The sequence below is a fragment of the Lemur catta genome, chromosome 9, assembly GCF_020740605.2.
Source record: "Lemur catta isolate mLemCat1 chromosome 9, mLemCat1.pri, whole genome shotgun sequence".
In the NCBI taxonomy this organism is placed as follows: Eukaryota; Metazoa; Chordata; class Mammalia; order Primates; family Lemuridae; genus Lemur; species Lemur catta.
Window position 1 is genome coordinate 51,217,810 of NC_059136.1, and position 17,080 is coordinate 51,234,889.

General features: G+C 31.0%; 1 protein-coding gene across 3 annotated transcripts in view; it reads right to left on the minus strand.

The window, feature by feature from the left end:
• Positions 1-451: 451 nt before the first annotated feature.
• The window catches only part of EMC2 (ER membrane protein complex subunit 2), a 49,626-nt gene continuing 32,997 nt past the window's right edge, over positions 452-17,080 (minus strand). For 2 of the 3 annotated variants that reach the window (XM_045560428.1, XM_045560430.1), the window contains exons 8-11: positions 12,365-12,446; positions 11,426-11,536; positions 9,228-9,332; positions 452-863 (exon numbers count right to left, since the gene is read on the minus strand). In XM_045560428.1, the coding sequence (XP_045416384.1) occupies positions 777-863; positions 9,228-9,332; positions 11,426-11,536; positions 12,365-12,446 (385 nt within the window). In that variant the 3' untranslated portion in view covers positions 452-776. The remainder of the gene's footprint in view (positions 864-9,227; positions 9,333-11,425; positions 11,537-12,364; positions 12,447-17,080) is intronic. The other variant, XM_045560429.1, reaches the window with a different exon arrangement.

Here is a 17,080-nt window from a genome sequence, read left to right on the forward strand (position 1 = left end):
CAGCCACTACAACTCTTTTAATCCCCACTCTCTATGATCTTTTAAATATTCTTTTATGTACCTTACCATTAAAAAGTTCAATAAATATAACATGCATAAAGGTTAAATTTTAAGTGTTATAACACAAATTAACCTTAAGGCATTTTATAGGTAAAAATCTCAATTATGTCCTTTGTCAAAACAAAAATTTTTACAAAGAGATATTGCTGAACTTTGGAAAATGACATGTTTTAAGCAAGATTTATCAGAATAACATTATAGCAGATAAAACAATTCAAATAGCCCACTGGAATCCAGAGCAAAATTCAACCTGACAGTACAAACAAAGTCAAAAAATTTCTTTCTGTCGGCTGTGTATCCTGTGTATTTCCACTCACCAGTGAGAAAGAAATTGAGTTCTAAAACAATATATTCACTACGAATACAACAAAATGGAGCTAGAATCTTCATATGCAAGTTTAATAAATCATCATGGTTTATTTAACAAGGTTATTTCTACATCAGAGTTATATTTTATATATATGTGTGTGTGTGATATGAAGAGACTGATGTACAATCAATAAGTCTTAAATCTCTCTTCCATGGATTTCCCCCATCTTTCTGCTTAGCAGTTAAAAGGCATTTTTAGGTTTATATAAACACATTCTTTACAACTGCCTTCTTACCAGAAAATTACTGTAGTATATAAATAGCATGGGGCATTTATTAAATAAGTCACAGGCCATTAAGTTCAATTGTGCAGTTGTGAAATCTAACGTCAGAGAGTTTTTGAAACCTTAAGACTGGGTGATCTGCAATGTTTCCAACATGTCTTCGACTGCCTTAAGAGAGTATTTGGTTTCCTTCTTACTTCGACCTGCAAACTAATTAAAAAAAAAAAAAAAAAAAAGCTCAATTAGGCTCAATTTCAGTGGCAGGTTCAAAATCACAATCTTACCCTCACATTGTAATGAAACTTAACATTAACTATTTTATCACTAGCATGAAATCAAGTTAAGTTCTTTTGTTTCAATAAGAATAAAATTTGGGTTTTAAGGACAATTTTATTAATATTTCATCTTCATTTGAAGTATTCAAAGATTTCACTGCATACTTGGCCAATTTAAGTAGTATGATAACCTATAAAGTTATAGATTTGATTTTAAAACTATTCTATTTAAACCTGAATACATTTATGAAATAAAAAGTATAATTTTTAAATGAAATTTAACATATTTATGTAGGAATGTAAATCATTTCTACTTATCTGGTCTCTGAACAGATTTTTTAAATTTCAAACAAGGATATAATCAAAATGAAAGTGCTTTCTAAAAAATATTTTAAAGTTGCAAGTAATCTCTAAAATTATTTAAAGTAGGTCATAATTTTTTTAGGTTCCCAGATTGCTGCCTGATGATATTGTTTCTGCAGAGTTGTCAAGTAAAACTCTATGCTCTAGAACCTAGATGAGTAAAAACAAAACAAAACAAAACAAAACAATGCTACATATTAAAATGATATAAACATGTTTTAAAGTATGCAAAGTTTTAATTTACTTTATAAAACCAAACTGGGACTGAACTTTACAATGAAAACATACTGTGCAAGTATATACACAAAATGTATACTATCTTTGTATATTTAAAAGAAAATTCCTGGCATATTAAGTTCAATGTAGTATACATAATCAGTGGGGGAAACACTGTTGAATACCCCATGCTGATTTCAAAATGAGTTTTCTCACTGGACTGACAATTCCCATCATTTATCAGTCTGATTTAACACAACAGATTTACTAGATAAGTGTTCCTTGTGTGGGTGGGGAAAAGTTTATTACGTCTATATTACCTGTTTTCTCCCTTGTTAAAGTAGTGATTAAAATGTGTTATTAGCAACATCTAGTATTTTTAAGTTAACATCTAACCACTCAATACATTTTCAAGTGACTTATTCCTTTAAATAGCAATTCTGTCTTAAGTACTTAGTACTTGATTTATGACGTGTTTCTTCTCTTTTGTAATTAACTTAATTTGGCAAACTTCTCATGACCTGTTCAGAAAGATCAAGTGATCAAGCACAGGTAACATCATAGAAGCCATAGGCTTCAGGAATTAGTAACCTGCCTCTGACCCCTCTGGCTATACAGCTTAACATTATGATTCCCTTACTTCCTAACCCAAACCATTAGCTTCTGTGGTTGAATCTTGAATTGACAGAGTAAATAAAGGGTGTTTCTAGCGGAAATGCCAGGGAACAAGAAAAATCAAGATCACCCTGTCTTTCATAAGGCATCAGTAATTTAAGGAATTCAAATGTTAAAAATATGTTATAATTACAAAATATGGTAAAAGCCATAACACATTTAAACCTTTGTCTTTCCATAATTTCCCTTGGGGAGTGAAGGATGTGGGGCATGCTTATTACTTCTATTATCCAGTTGATAAATTCACTTTCACAAGGATTTACCAAGAACAAAAAGCCTCTTCTTTTACCACTGCCTAGCCAAGGTAAACAGGAATGGTCCTAATCAGATACTTAAAGGTTTAATTCTGAAAAAGCCTTTGATGGGTTGGGGGAGGGGTACAAAAATAGGACACCACAGAGTAACATTTATTCTAATGTTTTTAAATAGCAAAGTAAAAATGAAAAAATTTGTACCACTAAAGTCATAACATATCTTAAAATATAGCATTTTTCTTGGTTTGTACTTAAACATAATAAACATAATAGGGAGTGCAATTTTTAAAAATTAGCTAATTAAAAAAAAAATCACCTAAGATGGTGTCAACACTACTGACAAACAGTGTAATTTAGAATAAACCAAACTAATTTACTTGTGTCAGAACAAATAAAAAGGAAGTTGGCAATATAAATCCATCGCTTCAAATTTTACCTGACATGCAATTATTTTGTCTATTCCACAATTATATGGTAATTTAACTGATTAAGTTGGAATCATTTTTTTTTCCTCAAATCATGATTTAATTTTCTATTTCCCCAAAGGATATTAACACGATCACTACTGCAATCATAAATAACATATGGATCACTAGCACAGACAGATTTAACAGTGTACCAAAGAAGCATTTATCTGAAAAATTATTGTGAGTGGGTTCACATTAAAATTTTTCATGAGCATTAATCAAATGTGCCTGCCTCTACTGAACATGCTAAACCAATTACCTAACTGAAGAGCAAGTAGAAACCATATTCTGTTTCATTATTAAGTGGAAACAAAGAAAGAAAAGCAGTTCTTAAAACCTAATTGTCTCCAATTCATAAATATATCTAGAAAAGTAACATAAGGAATATTTATTATATACTTTATACTAGCTTATATGCTTCGATATGAGTCATGAAGTTCTCAATTAGATCCCAGAGATTTACCTAATTAAAAAGTGTCAATCTCTGAAAGTTATTTTTCTATATTATTCACAAATTCTGTATTTTTGTTTTCATACAGTGAGATTTTGCTTAAGTAAATTCTTCTTTCATAATTCTGTTTAGATCTAAAAGAAAAGTCACCAGAAAGAACACAAAAACAGCCAAATAATAAAAACTTGCTTATCAATTTCAGAGGCCAATAATACTGCAATAACTGCAATACACTGGGCTAAAATTTACCTTCACATAATTTGTGGAAAATAACATGGATAGAGAAAGTAATAGGATAAGTGAAATGGAATGGTAGATGAATAAATCTCAGAAACATCATGCTGAGTGAAAGAATCCAGACACAGAAGAGCATATAACCTATGATCTCATTTATATAAAGTTCCAGTACAGACAAACTAATGTTTGGTGATAAAAATTACATCAGTGCTTGCCTGCCTCCCAGTGAAGGGGGTGGGGATTGACTGCAAAGCAGCAGAAAGAAATTTTCTGGGGTGATGGAAATGCTGTACATCTTGGGTGGAGTGATGGTGAGAGGGGTGTATACAAATGTGTGTATTTTATTGCATGTAAATTATACTTCAATAAAATTGATGAAAATAAACTAAAACAAAAGGATAGGACTTATGAAGTTATACAAGAGTGTAATAAATAGCCAAATGACCATGTTTCTCTTCCCATTGACAGGTGAAGTATTACATCCCTTGAATCTGGGTTGACTAAGTGACTTGGTTTGGCCACTGGGATAATAGTAAAATGTGATACAACTAGATGCTTAAAAAGCATGTAAACATTGGAGTTTGCCTGTTTGCTACTCTTGGAACCCTGAGATCACCCTGTGAATAACTCCAAGTTAAACTGCTGAATGAGAGACACAAGGCCCAGCACCCGCAGCTGACAGAAAGTCAACTATCAAGCTGTTGTTTGAGTGAGGCCATTGACCACCAGCATACCGCAAAAACATGAATGAGCCTAGGCGACACTAGTGGAATTACTCAACTGATCTCAAGCCAAACTGCCTACGAACAGAATCATAAGAAAATAAATTGGTATTTTAAACCATTAAGTTAGCAATGGTAATGGGTACAAATATTGATGGAATCTGATTCATAGGAAAACAATACAGAACCTCTGTAGAGAAAGCAGAGAATACAAATGCTTCAAAAGCATCAAGAGATTTTATTCTAAATCTTTTACTGGTACCAAGAGATAAAAATAAATTTTGCATGAGAGGTGATTCCCAGTTGAGAAGTATTAAAAGTTGCTATACAGAAACCTAGCATGACCAACTGAGAGGTTTATTATCTTCCTGGAGTGGTATCCAAAATGAATGAGAAACTGTTGAGAAAAATTCCTTGTATTATCCTTTCCTAGGGAGTGAAGAAAAGGCAAATCACACCTTCAATAAAGATGTGGAAAACATTGCTGGCTAATATGGAGTTTACGATGCCCAACTCAAAAGACTGAAGAGCACAAGTGATGCTACCAGAGCTCTTTCCAAAAACATTGAGTCTTTATCAAATAAGACTTTATGGAAAGGAAATGGATCTAATAACATACCAAACAAAAGAGAAAGAGAATGGTAGGGAGGGCAAATGTTATCAAAGAACAGAATCTGATTCTATGAACAATGGCTTAAAATACTGAAACGATAGATTCATGTCCAGTGGTAAAGTACATCTCGTAAGTTAGGGAAGGACATGTTTGCCTGGAGATCTAATCAAGGGGGCTTTGTATCACTGAAGAGATGGGGAGAAAGAAAAAAAAAAAAACCCAAACAAAACAAAACTCTTGAGGTCAGTTACTATTAAGAGATTTCAGTCTGAAACGAAGAGAAACGTATGGGGGTAGGATATCAGTTGTTCACATAAGAAAATAATTGAGGAGGGAGTTAGACTCTGTAATGACAGTTTAGGATACATTTATACCTGACATATCTTTATAGAGGCAGTGTATTGTGACCCTTAAGAGTACCAACTCTGGAGTCAGACTGCCTGTGTCTGAAAACAGCTCTGTCAATAGCCAGCTGTGCCATCTTGGGAAAGTTATTTAATCTTTCCATGCTTTAAATTCCTCATGTCTAAAACAGGAAAAGTGCCTAGCTCATAATAAATTCTTTATAAATATTTGCTATTATAATGATTGTTATTATTATTGCAAGGATCAGAGCAGGCATAATAAATGTATAGCATGTGATTAATAAACACAATGCAACATGTATTACTGCAATTTGGTGAAAATTACGCTTTAACTCTTTTAATTCACAAAATAATTTTATTATGTTCGTCCTGCAGAAGAAAAGCTAGGCCCAATGTAAGAAGTTATGTAATTTATCCAGATTGCATATCAGAGCTAAATTTTGATCCCAGACAACATGGATTTAGCATCTATGATTTCCTCTGAACTACTACACTGAATTAGCTTCCATGGAACAGGGCTTATGATAGAATACAGAGAGGGAAAGAAACACTGGATATCCACATGGGGAGAAATTGACCCCTACTTTACATCATACATAAAAATCAATTCCAAGTGCATTACTGACAGTCTGAAAAGAAAAAGAACGGAAATACTAAAGACGCAAGATTGTCTTTATGATCATGGAGTAGCAAAAGGTTTCTTAAACAGAACACAAAAAATACAAACGATAAAGAAAATGATGGATAAATCTGAACACATTTAACTTCAGAACCTCTATTCATCAAAATCATGTGACAGTGAAAGCAAGTAAGGAGTTAAGAGATATTTGCTACACGTATAACATAAAAAAGAGCTCATAACTAGAAAACTTAAAAAATAAGAGTCATACAAACCAATGAGAAAGAGAGATTTCATGAAAGAGGATATCCAAATGACTATAAACATATGGAAGGGTTCAAAATCACTGATCATCAAGGACAAGCAAAATAAAACTATGAAATGCCAATACACCAACACCAGAACGGCTGTAATGACAAAGACTGACAGAAACAAGTGTTGAGGAAGAAGTGGAACTATTAGAACTCTCAAATACTTCTGTTGGGAGTAAACAACTGATTTGCCTTTATCTACTAAAGTTAAATATACACACATTCTATGCCCCAGTATTTCCGCTCAAAGGTATATTCTCATCTGAAGTGCATGTACATGTACAGCAAAAGACCTGTATGGCAATATTCAGTGTAGCATTATTTGCAATAGCCTCAAACAGGAAATAACACAAATGCTCAACAACTGACTAAATTATGATATGTTCATACAATAGACTACAGTACAATGAAAATGAATGAACTACAGACATGTACAACGATAAATCTCATAAGCTAACAGTGAGTGAAATATGCCAGACAAGAATAAATACATACCATATGATTCCATAAACTATAGGGTCAGTACTCTTGAGGAAGATAGGAGTAGACATTGACAGGATGTACCAAGAGGATTAGGGGATGTTATGTTTACATTATATTTATTAGCCTGGATACACTTACCTTGTATTATTCATTGACATGCACACTTATAACTTGGGTTCTTTTTTCTGTGTATGTTTATAACTTAATAAAAATAGTCATAATGTATCAAAAAAAAGCACTCTTTGAGCAGCTAGTTGTTTCTCATAAATATCTTAAAACGATGCAATGTGCATACCATTAGTTTTATATTATACAAGTCTTATCTTTAAATCACATCCCCCCCAATTCTACTCTACGTGGAACCCCATTACAGATCTCAGCTATCCCAAACTGCATTTTAAGAAGCAAAGCCTAGCTAGTACTTTTAAATATTCTGGCTTACAATATGCCAACAGAACTAACATGCTCTATAATAGATAACAAAAATACACAAAGGTGACGACTTTCAATGATGTGATTGTGGAGGCACTAAATTTTTTTAATCTCCCCAATCTTCTCCAACAAGGAGTACAAAAACAAAAAAGAAAACAGCACCAAAGCAACATAACTGAAAACAAGCCTACAGATGATATCTTCAAAAAAATTAGATTAACAATTTTCTAAAATCCTATAATGTGATTATGTCACCAATAGCAGGACCTACAAAAGATCAACAGCTGTTTGGTAGAAGCAACAGGATATAATAGTGCACTACCTACACTACTCTGCAAGAAACCAAAAATTAAAAAAAAATGAACTAATACTTAATCCCTCAAACAAAAGGATCTGAGTTGATAAATCTGCAAAAGGTCTACAAAACTGAGAAAGTCTTCACAGGCTCCAAAACAAAGAGAAGTGTAAAAACTGTATGCAAATGTGAAATGAAATGAATCTAACCATCTAATACCTAAAAATTTCTGAAATATTCAGCAAACATTCTCTTCCAGAAAGACAAAACCTCACCCCCTGAAGGAAAATTATTGGAAACTGAAACCCAATTGAATAGGGAAGAAACACTTGGGTAAGAGGGAAAGATGGTTCAGATAAGGGAGGATGAGGCAGGGAGCGATGCCCAGGGACGGTAATCCTAGAAGAAAACAAAATGAAAAACAAAAACACCATAACAATAATATGTATATATAGATTTAAAACTGAGAGCAACACCTCATAATTCAAGATCTTTAGAGCTCTATAGGTAGAACATAGGGCTGGGGCTAGAAAATCTTTCTGAGTAAGACTTAGTTCTGAAAAACAATAGCTATACAGACAGGTTATATCTGAGTTCTCAGTAACAAAAAGAAGCAAGTGACTAAAAAGTCAAGCTGGGAAAGCTACCCTATCCTATCTCCAACTTCTCCCACTCCATAACCATCTCCTCCTAATAGTCCAGGAAAAATACCTGGAACAAGAAAAAGAACATGAACCCACTCCATCAAAAATTATTATGGAGAAAAAAAGAATAAAATAAAATACAGAAGATGACAGAAATGGAAAGAAAATGAATAGAGGACATAGGAAAAGGAAATTATAAGTATACAATATAATTGGAGCTCTAAAAAAGAACACTCAGGCGAACCAAAAAAAAATAATTCTAAAAGCAACTTTTCTCACCTGAGAGGACTAAATCTACATACTAAATGGGTGTATTGTATATTTGGGACAACTAACTCAAGAATAATCAGTAAGACATGTCACACAGTAAGACTATTGGATTTAAAAGGTAAAGAAAAAAATTGTTTGGGTAACCAGACAAAGAGTCTAAGTCACTTATGAGAGAAAGAAAATCAGGATGGCATCAGACTTCTTGACAGCAATATTTTATCCTAAAAAAACAATGGAACAACATATTTAAGATGAGTAAAGTTTAAGCCAAAGTACGTATAGCCAAATTGTTTTTTAAATATAAAGGTTATAGATGAGTAGTTATAAACATGCAAGATGTAAGAGGATGTTTTCCATGAGCAAATTTCCCATAAAAAATTTCCTGAAAAATCTCCTTAGGAACAAGCTTCAGAAAACTACGAAGTGAATGGAGAAGTTTCTATATAAGATCTGAAGTATAAGCAAACTGCACAAACTTTGCTATATAGTTTGATTAGTTTACTTTTATGCTTTCTATTTCTTGAGATACCTATGATTAATAATACACTCACCTACCCAACCTGCTTCTGAAATCCATCATGCAATTTATTTATCTTTTCTAGGTTTTTAGAATTACTTTACATTTGAAAAATGCAGAAACACTGAGATTTCCAGATAGTAAGGTTAATTATGAGACAATAATACTAATAGATTTCTTCTGGGTAAGAAAAAAAAAAGTGGTCCTAAAACCATAAATTAATTCTACACAAATAAATCACATTTGATAAAGGCCCTGAAGCATAAAAGTCCAATGCTAGACATGTGACTTTGTAGTTTGTAGAAATGGAAATAACTAAGAAATATATTAACTGACCTATGTGATAACAAATTGTCAATACTAACCTGATAAGCTCTGTTTATTTGACTAGCTGCCCAACTAGCATATTTCATGTTGTCCTTTTTTGTTTTTGCACTTGCTTTTGGATTAGAAGCAATATGACTTGCTGACTAAAAGCAAAAAAGAAACATCAAAAACAAAATTCCTTTTTTTGAGTCAAGATAATCAAAAACACAAAGTTGAATGAAGTTAGTGTTTAAAATGAAAATATATTTTAAAATATAATATAACCCAAAGTAATGGAAAGAGAAAGGAAATATTTTAAATAATATCTAAAATTATTTAAGTACATATCTATTATGACAGCTCTTAAAGGTAAAATCCCATACCATTTAAATAAAGTAAAGAAGCAAGCCATGGAAGAACACTTTATAAACCAAAAGCACTTTACCACTGTAGAATATTGTTGATATTATTCATTGTTATTGAATTAGCTTCCCAATGCTGGAATTATAGAATTTTTGAATATAATAGAAAAAACCCTCAAATATAATTTACCCCAAGTTCCTACATTAATAGGTGAGAAAACTAAGTCCAATAGTAGTGACTTAACTTGACCAAAGCAAGTTAATAGAAGTCTTTGAAATAAAGGAGATTCTCCTTATCTCTAATCCATTTCTCTTTTCATTATACCAAAAGTTTTCAAACTGTTTCACAGAACTGATTAGCCACTGCAATTTGATCCACCTTCTCCTTTTTAAAAATGTATTTAAATGAGGGATTCTTAATTAGAGATGCATTAAAGAATATGTAAACCCCCAAAGTCTTATGCTAATTTTTAAATATATGTTTGTATTTCTAGGGAGAGAAAGATAGAACTTTTGTCTCATTCTTAAATATATCTTACTCTTAAAAGGATCTATGTGATTAAAAACAAGGTTGTCTTTCTTTTATACCTAGCCTGTGCTACAGGTCATTTCACCTGTGTTTCCTCATCTGCCAAAGAGGAATCTATATGCCAAAATCTGATTTTTACACCTCTAAGTCTTTAATGTCACCTTTTTGGTATGCATTTCAGTAAATGCAGCAGTTAAGAAAAAAATTCTGGAGTCCACTGCCTGGGCTGGAATGCCAGATCAATCACTTAAGAGCTCTGTGTCTATCTTTGGACAAATTAATTGAATCTCTGTGTCTCAGTCTCACCATCTGTGAAATAGTCACATTAAGAGTAACTACTCAAATTTGAGTACCTACTCAAATAACCGATGTGAGGATTTAATGATTTACACAAAAAATAGAGCTCAGACACACTGCCTGGCACATGAAGTACTATGTATAAATTATCATTATTAATAATTTGTTGTTATATAGTTTTAAAGATGAGTATTTAATTTATTTGTAAAGAGATACCACTACTATACTATACTCTAAGCCACTGCAACTGGCTCTGGTAGAATCCAGGAAAATTTTCTTGAAATTTCTTTGAACTATTTTCTAACCATATTTTGCTATATGTATTTAATTTATGTTTCTTCCTATCCTCCATTTCTTCAATCAATTTTTTTCACTGAATCCAAACAGTAAGATACTCATGAAAAAGTCCATAAGACTAAGATAAATCAAAATTTCAAAGAACTAACTGACCACTAAAGTTTATTTTCCCAGCCTTTCTGATTGCAGAGAGTTGTTCATTTTACATATATTTTAAAGGTCAGCAAATTCTTCCTCTATTTCACACAGCTCTTCTTAATTGACTTTTCTAAGCTCTTCCTTTCATAAATATAAACGATACTTCCATACTTTCCACAATTTCCAAACTGTTCTTCTACACCATAAAACATGTTTTAATTTGACATATTAGAGGTTTTATTTCTAATATGTCTTTTATCAGTACAGTTTAAAAATATCTGATATTAGTATAATTTAGGAAAGAAATACAATAATGTTGGGCATAAATCCAAGAATATCAAAACAATTAAAATACATAATATGGTTTTGTATCTGTTACTATTTAATTTTATAAGGGCAGATTTCAATTCTGATATGATAAAAGATATTTTACAATGAAATGTCAAACAGCTAGGATGTATTAACATTCAAAATTAAAACTGCCTTACAACTTATTGCTCATAATTAACTAGGGAAAAAAATCATATGTTCATCAATAAAATACAAAAAACAAGGGAGTGATTGAAGGGAATAGTTAAATGGATTTTAAGTTACAGATTTTAAAAAATAATATTAAACATGCACCTCAACTCACCATGTAAAGCCCAAACAAAGCTCTCATATTTCTGTTGTTCAGTTTCAATGCCTGTGCAAAGTACTTTCTTGAAAGTTCGAGATTTTCAAGTCCACCTTGGGTATATTTAACCTGTTAAAATTGCAGAGTGCTGAAACCTGTTTATTTTACTACCTTGAAATATAGCATGGTTTCATCATACCATAGGTATTAAGTAATCGAAACAGATATTCTGTAAACAAATACAAGATGTTAAAAGAATTCACTTAAGGTTGTTAAAGCTAATCTAAAATTTAAAACATAACCTCCCCCCAAGAGCTATTTATTTCATGAACACTAATATCACTGAGTAGTTTTTAAAACAAAAATGCTGCCACAATAAAAAAGTCAGTATAATTTCTATTTCAGCTGCCTTGGAAATGCTTCACTTCATGTTGTATTTTCTACTACTAGCATTAGAAATATAGACTTGGATATTGAATTGTCCTTTTACATGTGAACTGGCATTCCTTAATAATGAAGTCCTTCTAACCTATAGCATTCAACTATACTGGTATCCTTAATGGTAAGCAAATTAAATAAATACTTCCAACATCCAAAAATATTGGCTTTAATATAAATTTTCTAGAATATGGATTTTAAAATCATAATTACTATAAATGTCTCACAAGCCATTAAATGGTGACAAATGTGGCACAATTAATTTATATTTAGGAAAGTAAACAGTATATAAATATAAAAATATAAATAATTTCAGTTTTAAATAGGACTTTGAATTTAAAATATCAATATTTCCATTGCAATATTGAAAATTTAAAACTTTTACTCCCACAATTCAACACTCATCAGCTGTTTTAAAGATTTATATACTTGCCTAACATGAAGGAAATATTCTTATTCCATAATATAATAAGCAACAAAATAAAATCACATACCATTGCTGTTTCTGAAAACACTTACTTCAGCATACTGTTGACAATATAAGTGGTTGTGTGGATTAGTCATCATAAGCTCCTCTAAACAAAAGGCTGCTTTTGCATAGCTAAAAAATATCAAGAGGAAAAATTAATTTTAAAAGTCACAAATTTTATCTTATACTTTAAAATAATTTAAAAACAATTTTAGTGGTGTTAAACATTTTATTCCCAAAACAATTTAAATGGCTTTTCCAATAAAGTGCCTGTCATCCTGAATTCATAAACACCAGTAACATTAAATTTTTTAATGAAATGAATAAACATAGGTTTAACTTCTAAAGCAGCCTATAAACAATCAATAGATATTACATTTTAAAAATTAGGTCATTACTATGACATCCAAACATCATTAATAACATAGGCTTCACGACTTTCGATCAGGTTACATAAAAAACAACTTCTAGAAGTTCACTGATCATTAAATAATATATTCAAATAGCTGAAGTGTAAGGGGGAAATAAACATTTTATTACATATTCTCTATTCACTAAAAATCCTTCACAGGCATATATTCTATTACAAAGACTTCTCATTACTTAACTGTCAAATATCAAATTATAATGAAGTTATACATTTCTAAACACATGAAAAATAGGTCAAGTTAGTTTTGATATACACTCTACTACTATTAAATCATGTGGTAGAAAAAGCAAACCAAAATCTTACTGAAACTATAAGGTGAGAATTGCCAGAAAGTATCTCGAAAAGCAACTTTAAACCATGTGACTGTAATTCACATTAATATATTTTAAATATTTAATGTGAATATCCAAAAGAATACAGGTGTTACAAGATTTATTCCCAGAGAAGGTGATATCACTACCCACAGAAAAGGGCTACCTAAATCTGGCATTTGTCACCAATATACAAATATACCTACCTTTAAACTAATGCTTGATAAACTTACTTTTTAAAATACACATAATTCCAGTTTTATACATAATAGCTAATAATAGCTAATTTTTATTAAGTGCTTATGTGTCATGTACTGCTCTAAGTATGTTATGAGTATTATAATTCAGTCCTACCAAAAGCCTAGGAACATCAACATTCTATTGCAGAGAACACTGAGGCACAGACATATAAACTGAATCCAGGCTGTGCCGCTGCAGAGAACTTGCATTCTTAAGCACTATGTATGTTGCCTATATGCATTACACACCACAATGATAAACTGTAGTTAGCAGTGGTAGTGATGACAGTGATGAAGATGTCAATGGTAACATAAAAAAGTATGTACAGAAGTCAAACCAAAAGGGCCTAAGGGAAAAATACACCCTGCAGACTACCCAAGAATTATACCATTTTAGATTTATGAAGGACCTTATATATAGATTCTTATCCAAAAACATGCAGCTATTTAGCCCTTTCCATTTTTACATCCAAAACCTAGCATTGGTTCTTGACACATGATAGATATTTAATAAATGATTAAACAAATGAATGAGCAAATGACTGAGTAAATGTCTAGAACAAAAGTATTATGACTACCTAGCTAATATCCATTTCTCACTCTAAAAGGGGAAAGCTGTCTCTACTTTAAATAACCAACTTTATCAAAAGACAGTCCTCTTCTAAACGTGTTCCTTTAACTAGGATGATGCCAAACACTCATATTGAGGCTAAGAATAAAAGTTCTTACAGATTTAAATGGGTTTAGCACAACTGTGACTCTGGTTCTTATACAGCATAAAGCACAATCAAATGGCAGGAGGTAGGAGTTTTTGCTGAAAAACGACCACCAAGATATTTTTCTCAAAAATCAATTGACATCATATATAAGAAAAGGATCCCTTCCAATTTTACAAAATACAAAATCAAACTAATTTTGAAGATAAAATATAGGATTGAATAAACTTAGAACTAGAAGGAGCTCAAGAAATGGTCTAGTTCTAGTGCAGCCATTCTTATTGTGGGTTGTTCAAGAGTATTAAGCCACACAGAAAGTGACTATTTCCCCAATTCTGCCAAGGATAGTGTATGTACCATTTTAGGTTCATAGAGAAGTTAACTTATTATATACAATGACTCAATGATACTAAGATTAGAGAAGTAAAAATAATTTCAATCTATTTAAAATTGAATTAACAATTATTACATGATTTGCTTTTGTGCAGTTTGAGTCAATTATTATGTTAGAGTCAGTACTGGAACTAAAGTTGTATTTTGTGCCTCACAAAAGTATATAACCAAAGGCTACAGTATTTGTTCCTATATTGTTTCACCAATATCATGATTTTTCCTTACAGAATTTTGATAATTCCCTTTGATATGGAATTTTATAATAAGGCTGGACCTACAAAAGGATCCATAATCACAATCATAATTAAGTGTAAGACTTGTTGATATAGTATCTAGTTTGAATTTTACAAATCAAGTAAAAAAAATTAAGTCTTTGATAACGTGAATTTATTTTTGCTTATACAGGTTGAGTACCCCCATCTGAAATGACCAGAAGTGTTTCAGATTTTAGATTTTTTTTTTATTTTGAAATAAATATTTTTGTTATCTTACTGATTGAAAAGCCAAAATCCAAAATGCTCCAGTGAGCATTTCCTTTGAGCATCCTCAAATTCTGGAGCATTTCAAATTTCAGATTTTCAGATTAGGGATACTTAACCTGTAATATGTATTGGTAGTGCTAACACATAAATTATAACTGTAATTTTTTATATTTAGAACAAGTACAATTTCTCAATATGGTTAATGGGTGTGATATACACCACCAGAATAACTAAAGACAAACTATAATTTATAAATCAGAATCAAACTTAAATAAAAGTAACTTAATGATATAAAAAATTATGTTGCAGAATTCTATATCACCTTTTCCCTTTAATAAAAACACTAAATAGGGCTATATGAACATTCTATTATAGAAATCTATTTGGAGTCAAAAATTCTAGATGTAGGCCCCCAATGCTGCCTGTGACCTATTATACTTTAAAAAGCTTATAATTGTTCATATGCAGAAAAGAATATCAAATGTTAAATGTATCTAGCATTTTCTAAACTGCTACATTTTTGCCACTGCATTCCCTAAACTGGTGCTGACATCCCACAATACTTTTAACACTCCACCAAAAAATTTCTATCTACTACAATGACTTGGTCCAAAAAAGTCAAAGTAATCAAGTGAACTGATTCTAATTTTCACAGTTTCAAAAAAATCTGGACATATTTATTTTGACTCACCCTAAATCTAAATACTTCTTCTAAGTATTCAATTAGAAAAAAATAAATGGTCATTTTATAACTATAAAATGGTCATTTTAAGACCAAAAAGAGTGTTGTGATACTAGATAAATGAGTAGGATGACCTCAGGGATCATTTCCTCTAAAAAGACATTATTTTTTAAGTGCTTTTGTATTTTTGTATTTCTTGATTTCTTGGGATTTTCACTTCATTTCTGAAGTGTACATTCAACTCTATTTCAGTAAACTCTTCAGATACAAAACAAAGCAAAACTGAATGTGATCCTACCTGATGAAACAATAAATTTAATGATAGGTTAAAAATAAAGTATAACCTAAATTTGATGAATATTAGAAATTCATGCAAAAAATAAAACTAAATGAATAGAAAAACAGATGATATTATTTATATAGTTCTTACAGGATAGAAGACATGAAAGTGATAAAAATTGATATATCTGATTTTCTGAAAATGTGAGCTTTCCATAATTTAAAAAGGTCTGTATTAAACAGGCATATAACAAGCAAAGATACATTTCTGACAAATGGTTGATCTCCTTTATATAAAAAACTCTTAAAAATGAAAAAAAAAAGTATAACCAGTTTTCACCTATCACATTTGCAAAGATTAAAAACAATCATAGTACTTAGTGTTCTTAAAGGGGTACTCTAATAATTGCTGGTGTCAAAGTAAATTGCTATTACGATTCTAGGGAACAATTAGGAACTATTTATCAAGACCACAGAAAATGTGCATATCATTTAACCACGTAATTCTATTTCTAAGTATTTAGCCCAGGGAAACGAAGATGATCACTACAGCATTACAGTGAAAATGTAAAATAACCTCCATATCCCCCTAGGAAACTGGTTAAAAATACTAGTAGGGTAAATTGATATAAAGAAACAATATAAAGCCATTAAAACCACACTGTAGAATGTTTACAGTGATAAGAAATTTTTGACAAAATATAAGAGAAAGCAAAAGCTACAAAAGATAATTTTATCTTGGGTTTTTAGGAGGTATGGAAGAACAAAAATCAAATATAAACTATAATTTAGGATGATGGAATTACATGTAATTTTTGTTTTGGTCTTTATACTTCATTGGGTTTCCCAAATTTTCTACATTAGGTATTTCTTTAACCTGAAAAAAACAATTTCCTTAATGATGTGAAATATTTTTAAATGCTTTTATAGTCAGAAAAATCTTTACAAGGTATGAAAAAATTTTAAATCACTATCACCTATTTTAGAAACAAAATAAAGCTAATATTACTTTTATTTTACTGCACTCTGAAAATTCAGTTTCATGTTATTTAAATATAAGTATTATATACTGTCTCATATGCATAAGAGAATATTTACATATATCTACATACAACTGTACGTACATCTATACTAAACATGAAACTGAACACAGAGAATCTAATGGCCACAGTACACCAGAAAATTGAAAAATTATTACCAGAATATAGCACAAATTAAATAACAGCTATCACTT